At 35.1% G+C, this 8,349-nt stretch overlaps 1 protein-coding gene across 1 annotated transcript; it reads right to left on the reverse strand.

Moving 5' to 3' along the window:
* Positions 1-3,117: 3,117 nt before the first annotated feature.
* LOC100256439 (PTI1-like tyrosine-protein kinase At3g15890) lies at positions 3,118-5,474 on the reverse strand. Its single transcript, XM_002271845.3, has 4 exons — positions 5,411-5,474; positions 5,128-5,275; positions 4,741-5,003; positions 3,118-3,981 (listed from the first exon to the last, which is right to left on the reverse strand). Exons 1-4 carry the CDS (start codon positions 5,455-5,457, stop codon positions 3,288-3,290), a joined length of 1,152 nt encoding a protein of 383 aa, XP_002271881.1. The 5' UTR covers positions 5,458-5,474; the 3' UTR covers positions 3,118-3,287.
* Between the last annotated feature and the right edge of the window lie 2,875 nt (positions 5,475-8,349).

The following is an 8,349-nucleotide window of genomic DNA, read 5'->3' on the forward strand; positions in this document are numbered from 1 at the left end:
GCATAAAAAATCCCACCTCCGCTCTCTCTCTCTCTCTGGAGTTTTATTATTTTTGGAATACAATTAATTGTTTTAGGTTGGGTGCTTTGGGGTATAAGCAAAGGTGATGGGCATGTATTTGATTTGGCTTGCCATATAAGCCAAAAGAAAGAAGTTTCTGTTCAAACTTGTTGGAAAAGAAAAAAAGTAAAAACATTGTTGAATTTGGTAGGGTGGGCTCTCTGCCACTCAAAAAGATATCCTCACTTTATCATGGATGAAACTTTGAGAAGACTTTTCACTTTTGGATGATTGAGAGACACAGAGAGTTGTCTTAAACTACACATTTAGAAGCATACAGTATTGTCCCAAGATTTCATTGAATTCCATTACATCTATCCTAGGTCCTTTAGCTAGAATGAGTACATGTCAGGCTCAGTCCCAACGTCACTATGACGACTGCATTGTCAGAATTACCAAGTCAATCAGAATTCAAACAACCCTCCTCTCACAAAACCAGCAAACATTCATTCTTTGGTAATGGAACAGGGATGGACGGAGCTTTACAGTGGCAGTGTGTGTTAAGTAACATTTCTAAACTCATGAGAAGCTTTGCATCCTTGGACCATCACAGGCAACTTTGGTAACAAGTTTCATAGATGGTGCTCTTTCTCTGCACTACACACAACTGGAAAATGTGCTACAAGGACACAACTGAGCCAGGTGGGCAACTGGCAAGCCCAATCATGTGTTTTGCTTCACTCACGCATTTCTCTGAAACAAGGCTTGAATCCTGCTTACTTACGATATCAATGATGGAATCCAAAGAGAATTACCAATGCTATTGAATTTATGAGATTTTATGTGATAGTGGAAAAGAGTTGCAGAGTACATATGACTGCAATCGAGGTATTGCAGCACAGCAACATTTGTGACCTTATTACTGGTCACCACCATAGCTCAGACTGCCATCTCTGGATTCTCGACAGTTTCCTAGATTTTGCTGCTATATGCTGCTTTGCTCAATTGAACGCCAGATGTCCTCCATGAAATTGGGGTCATGATCATCTCAATCCCCTTCAGCATAAGATATCATAAGGGATGGAGAATCATTTGAGACTCCGCACCCAATAATTCTTTCATGGATTGTGTTTCATAACTCAAGCACATTCCTGCATAGCTTTATGGATGTATACAACAAGAAGATATAGATATGATTTTCAAACTCATTTTCAAAGTATAAAAGAGCCACATGTGTAGAAGCACCAAAACGGACCTTAAAGTTCTGCTTATTTTCTGTTTTTGGTTTGTCTATTAGTGAAGCTCCAAAACAGAAGAACGTGGCAAGGGAAGATGATGGGCTGATCTGAATCTGGATGAATACGTTTGGGTTGATCTCATTCTTAAACAAATAAGTCCCAGATTTCAGGTTGGTCTAGAAAAATTCCAAGTCCCATCTCATGCATGTTTTATTATTTTTGGTTATTTGGGATAAACGAGACATTTACTTGTTAGGATTAATGATAATCATTAAGATCAGATTCCATTATTGGGAAATTTCACAACTTTAATTTAGATATTAAAGATATCTTTCCCAAAGAAAACTTCAAAATTTAAGTGAAGTACTTGTACTTTTTTTTATTAGAGAAGTACTTGTCTTTTGAAATGACGATTTTCAATTGAATTTTTCATAATTGACATAGATTTGGATATATTTTCAGGATTGTCATATTTTATTTTATTTTTTAAAATTATTGGTTTTGTTTTTTCAAAAACCCATCAAACAATTTGCAACTCCTAAGAGCAAGGAAGTGTGTGTATTAAACACACACACACACACACACACACATATATATATATATATATATATATATATATATATATATATATATATATATACTTCTAAAAACCTACTTATTGTGTTATCATTTCCAATTAGATGATACATTATTCCAATTACTGGAGATTGAGTATAATTTAAACTTTTTTTTTGGAGAATATAAATAGATGGATGCATTTTACTTACAAGATTCATCACTTTACTTTAGTATCTTGGTCTGTCATTTAAATATGGATGCTTGTTAGAATAACAATTCTAGGTTGATGAGTTGTATTTCTTATGTTCATGCTACAAGGATTGGATTCCCATTGATATATATGGCTCTCTCTTAGTTAATTATGTTTTGTTTTTTTATTTCTTATGGCTCTCTCTTGTAATTTTTATCAACAAATATGGTCTTGTTGGCTTTATGATTTTCAGGCATCCCCCTTTGTAATATATATGGCAATGGTGTCTGTATCTTGGATTATCTCCATAATTATATTTTGTCATCTAAACTTTTTTCTTTAATTAAAAAGATTGTTATGCACATGCTATATGCAGCTTATAGATATGATTATCCCTCCCATGCTTTCTCTCCAAAAGGAATAATTTAGTAGATAAGGACATGAACAAGTGCTTTTAAGGGTTTGGAGTTTTCTTAATTAACTTCTATTGAATTAGGCAAACATAGCCCTGCAGTCAAGAGCATCTTAGATATATATATGGAAGTGATATCCTGTGCCAACTTTAAGATGGATACATCACCATTCAGTGAACATCAACAACGAGTACTTTTTTATATTGATCATTGAATTATAATATTTCACTTGTAGAGTATATACTCAAATTATTCATTTTTCTATAGAAAAGTCCCCATATTTATATTGAGATTAATATCAACAAAATGAATGTTGTGACAGATCTTGAAGCAAAAAGGCTAAAATGTAGTTTTCAGGCCAAGAAACAAGGAGAGAGATCGATTTGAAGGCTGGGGCGGAATCAGGCACAAGGGAGTAGAGACAGACATGAGAAACAATGCTAGGCTTTCTTAATTGTCTTTCTTTCTCCTTTTCAAGTACACAACTGAATCATCTTCAAGGGATTATCAAGATATTGCTGTGCCAGGTGCTTTTAAGGAGATCATATAATCGGATTCAGCTAGCTTCTAGCTAGCATTTGGCTGTGTTTAAGTAACCATCTATAATCAAGGGATAAAAAACATATTTAGTTCTTAATCTTTATTGTCTCCATTGTGGAACTTACAATAAAGATCCAAGTATAAGATCATAAAAATGTAAGAGAACAAGATAAATTAAACATACATATTTTGATATATCTTCACACTTCCATCACTAAGAAATTCATAAACAACAGAAAAAGAACTTCCCTTAACCATTGATCTTTCCATGAAAAAGGAAAAAGAAAAAGGAAAAATGAAGTTTGTGTTCATGCAAGTGAAGCCACTCGCCACTCATTCATGGACATGTTACATAATTCTTCTGTCTCCACGGCGAATGCGAGGTTCTGGCATCTTCTGCACTTCCATGGCACCAAAAACGCCATACCCTTTGCTTTCATCAGGATCATTATCATCATCATCATCATCATCACCACTACCTTGGTCAAGTGCCAATAATTCTTCCCCATATTTTACGCTTTCCATTCTCATTTGGGTCACTTTGTCTTTGGGCTGATAACCTTTTAGAAGGCTAACCACTTCCTTCATGTTAGGCCGCTTCTCACATTCATTTTGCACACATAAGGCAGCAACATTGATGGCCTGTCTCAGTTGGTTTTCATCGAAGTTCCCTCGAAGCCTTGGATCCACAAGATCCTTAAACCTCCCTTTGATTATCAGGGGTTCAGCCCATTCAGTTATCGTCCTCTTAACTCCTCCAGGGAGCTTTTCTATTGGTTTTTTTCCAGTGAGAATCTCTAATAGAAGAATTCCGAAACTGTATACATCACAACTCTCTGAAACCTTCCCCCACATGGCATATTCTGGTGCTAGGTATCCCAAAGTGCCCTTAACACGGGTTGTCATGTGGCTAACACCTTCTGGGATTAGCTTTGCAAACCCAAAATCAGCAACCAGTGGTTCAAAATCTGAATCCAGAAGCACATTACTAGCCTTTATATCTCTATGAATGATGTGGGGTGTCACCTCATGATGCAAGTACCTAACAGCATCAAATAAAATGCCCACTTCATTAGCTTCTGATCACAGGGATAAGGTGATTTTGAAACACTTAACGACTATGTAATTAATTCATTTCAATTCATAGAGCATTGGAAACAAGTTCATCAAATACGATGAATTCCCACTTGACTTTCTGCCATCATCTAATTTGTTGGTAATGATATATAGTCACAGTTCATGTTGCCTCCAAAAGGCCCCTAAATGTGACAGTTGGATGGCCCCATTAAAGTTACATCAAATTATAGTGTCTTAATAATGTTAATTTGAGGACACCATGATGTTCATCAAACCAAACTATAAGTACTATCAACTACTGAAATCTTTGAAAAGTAGCAGAAAAGAGACCTTGAGTATATAAAGTTACAAAAATGAAAATATTTGAAAGGTTGAAGTCAGCTGACCGGCACCCTTCTGTTACATAGGCTTTTACAGACTTGATTGGTCTCTTTTGCAAACATAAGTACAATTGATAACTAGGAAAATGAAATTCTTATCACATGTTTTAATATCACTTTGTTATCAAGAACATATGTTACAAGCTAAGCCAGAAGGCCCCAAATGGAATTGGTAAAAATCTTAAAAGGACGGTGTACCCAATTCAATCTCAACGGATTAGTGAATATGAAAATGGAATTTTAGAAGTCTAGTCTTTTTTATTCTCTATATTTAAGTCATTAAGAATAAGTTGTATGTTTGTGACATTAGTATACGTGCATAACAAGGACGAGTTTAAGCTTACAGTAGGCCTTCAGCAGAGCCGATAATGATTTTCATTCTCCTTCTCCAGTCTAGCTGGACTTGACTCGAAAATTGACCATGGAGATAAGAAAGCAAGCTTAGATTGGGCATGTAATCATAGACTATGAGGCGCTGATCAGTCCCCACACAATAACCCCGAAGACCCAACAAATTTTTGTGCCGAACCCGTCCGAGAACTTCAACTTCTACTGCGAATTCCATCTCAGCCTTTGAGTTCATGGCTTTTAACTTTTTGACAGCTATCTGCATATTTGAGGAGCCAAAACCAAATAAATTTTCCAGATGAAGCATAATTGGAAGCATCAAGGCTCAAAGGTATTCAAAAAAGGTGCACAAAAGAACGGATATATATATATATATATAGTACCTGAAGGCCATCAGTAGTTTTTCCCCAGTACACACTTCCAAAACCTCCTTCTCCAAGCTTGTTCTCCTCACTAAAACCATTAGTAGCTGTATACAACTCCTTATAGGAGAATATCCTCCATGGACTGTTAACTCCGACTAATGTTACCCTACAAATATTGCCCATCAAAGCCACCAGACACCCATCAATTGTGAGATAAATTTAGTAGCAAAGACTCCATAAATCATCAAAACTTAGGACAAAAAAGAAAAAAAGTTCAAAATTTTTGCTTTAATGTACATACCCTTCATCAACCTTCTCTGCACCACAGCAACTCAGAGATGATCCCATAGTTGCACTATGGGATGATTCCAATATTCAGTTGAACTTCCACAAAGGTCTTTCCTCTTTTAAACCGCTCTAGTGACATTTTGTCATTTCATACAAGTATCCAGCCGCCCTTGGCCGGCCAGTATTTAGCTAGTATTATTTTTATCAACTGATAATACTATGGGGGAGATATGGTGAAATTCAAATGAAATGCAACTCAGTTCATATTGAATGGGCAAATTAATATAATGTGCACCAGGATGTGACAGAGGTCACGTTGTGAATTCCGCCAAGCCATCTCGCAACAAACTTATGCCTTTTCTATCGAATCGTATATATTATGACTGAAACAGTTGATTGAATAATTTATATTGAACTTTGTCTCTTAGATATTGCTCCTAATTAAGTCATAGGCTATTATAAGTTACTCGGTCAAGTTTCATATGAAGCGGGAAACTGGCTTGCTTTATTTTTATTTATTTATTTGTTTTTGCTGGCGTTGACAAAGGAGGCAAGCATCTAAATTGTGACAGTTATATCAGAAAGTCCATGCCAAACTTTCCTTACTATTTTCATGGGAACATGGGAAATTCAGGGTGAAAAGAACAGATTTTACTCTTCTTAATTCTCATTCTTTGAGGTGCTGAAAAAGAGGATAATTTTGAAGCTCAATTTGAAACTCAAAATCCTTGTAACTGTACAACCTATATGCATTTGTCATATCGTATTAATTAGTTGGTGAGTTGCATGCAAACAATACCATATGGCCAAATCGTATTAATTTGTCATATCTAATATCATTTTGCCAATTGGCCTGGCCTGATTATTCCTTTGACTTTGAATCACAGGTTTTCTTTAAGATGATCGACTCCTTGACTATCTTTTTTCTTTTAAAAAAAAAAAAAATGAAAATGAAAATGAAGGGTAGTGTGATATGTATGTCACATGTGTCAATTTTTAAAGCAACGTGGCATTTGTGTTAGTACCGAAAGCTTAACCAAGCCATGCCAAGCCAAAGATACCCACCAAACACTAGAAACCATGATTTACTCTGCAACCAAGATCAATAGTTGTTCCCTGACCCAAGTGCCATTAACCACAGGGACTACAGTAAGCTTTCTAAATATATTTTCTATTTTTTTTTTAAATAAAAATTTTCTATATAAAAGTGGAACAATTTGTACAAAAAAAATGAATTTATTTTATGTTTTTAAAAATCACTTTCAAAAATTTTAAAATTTAAATTAGTAAAAAAAATTTAATGCTTCAATTTTTTTAAACAATTCTTAAAACCATTATTTTTTCAAAATAATTATGTAAGAGTTCTTTTATCTTATATAAAAATTACTACTATTTTCTTATTTAAAAAAAAAACATGAAATGTATCTAAATAGATATTATATTACTCATTGTGAAAGTGATAAAAGAAGATTGCAAATTGGGAAACCTCGACATCAACTGACTTAGCATTTAGTAAGTCAGCCAATTAAGAACATTTTAATCTTAGTTGGCTAATAGACAATTGAATGTATTTCATTTTGTTCAAAAGGATAATAAGGAAACATGAGAGGTGGTACCAACTAAGAAGAGCAAATATTTATGACTTTGAAGAAAGAAGATAGCACCTTCTTCAATCAAGTATGAATAGCAAGTACTGGTTTGATAGTAAAGTTGAAGATCCTCATTCTAAATAAGTTGATTATTTGATGAGAAACAAAGTAATCTCGGGTGCTAGATTGAATTGAATTGATTAAAAAAGTTATAAAAATGAAAAAAAAAACTTGTAAAGAATTTATAATTGTTGTTGCACAAACCATTTACAAATAACTCCTAGCTTTTGGACCTCTCGTCACTATCGAACTCTCTTAAAGATGATGTCTCTTCTTTCTTCAAAAAAGACTTTTCCTCTTCATTACCCTTTGTCTTCCCTTTTATAGGTCATTTTCACTCGACTTTGGTTGGTCGATGGTGCTATGTTTTTCCTTGAGAAGAGAAATATTAGGTAGTCAAATGTTCGAAATCACGTCACGCCTTGCGATTGGTTGGCGAGGCAAGTGTCAAGCAACGCATAGCCGAACGACATGAGCTTTTTCCTATTTGATGGGACAAGACAAGCTTTGTCTAGGGATTCCTTCATTGTACTTGTCCCCTAACGCCTTTTATATATTGATGGGATAGAATGAACTTTTATGTTCGGGTTCATTCCTCGTACGTATGCAACCTTTGGTACTTGTGTTAGTGATACTTTACAAACCATTCCTCTTAAAGTCTAAGATTGACTTCCTAAGCTTTGGGGAGTCCTCTTAGAGGGTCACAACCACGTAAACAAGTTCAACTTCCTCCACCACCGTATTGGGTTGAGTGCTTGGATCTGGCTTTGGAGGGTGCTTGCTAAGATGCAGTAAATATGGGATGGAGGTTCTCAGATGTTTCGCTCTCATGCTCGGGAGCGATGTTGCCGAATTTTACAAATTTGGAGTAGTTTCTTTAACAACCCAATACCTGATACCTATATCAATTTGGTACCCAATTCCTCTAATGCCCCCTTCTTGACCGAGTGATGTTTAATGAGGTAGATAAGCGATAGTCGGTCAAGAAAGATGGGTTGGGTGGTGATGATTGAGCTAGCTCTTTTTATGGACAATTTGAATGATTTTTTTTTACATGTTTTGGATACGTGATTTGTATATTAGCTTTTGCTTTTGCTTTTGATGTTTTGGATAGTTTTCAATAGTTTTTGACATTTTCTAAATAGCTAACGCTTTCTCTTCGTGCATTTATACTTAGCATTATTGATACTTTGATGACCATGAGACATAGTTTTCACAAGATGTTTTTCATTGGGTTGAGTGCATAATGTCACTTGTCCGAGTGATATCTAGTGGCACTGTAGGTTTTATCTAAATACTCTTT

Source organism: Vitis vinifera, chromosome 11, assembly GCF_030704535.1.
Source record: "Vitis vinifera cultivar Pinot Noir 40024 chromosome 11, ASM3070453v1".
Classification (NCBI taxonomy): domain Eukaryota; kingdom Viridiplantae; phylum Streptophyta; class Magnoliopsida; order Vitales; family Vitaceae; genus Vitis; species Vitis vinifera.

Excerpts from the sequence above, each read along its gene's own strand:
- LOC100256439 (XM_002271845.3), bottom strand. The coding sequence starts at position 5,457 with ATGGGATCATCTCTGAGTTGCTGTGGTGCAGAGAAGGTTGATGAAGG. Across the intron at positions 5,276-5,410 it reads GCAGAGAAGGTTGATGAAGG|GGTAACATTAGTCGGAGTTA; the intron begins GTATGTACATTA and ends CAATATTTGTAG. Across the intron at positions 3,982-4,740 it reads GGCTCTGCTGAAGGCCTACT|GTACTTGCATCATGAGGTGA; the intron begins GTAAGCTTAAAC and ends TGATGCTGTTAG.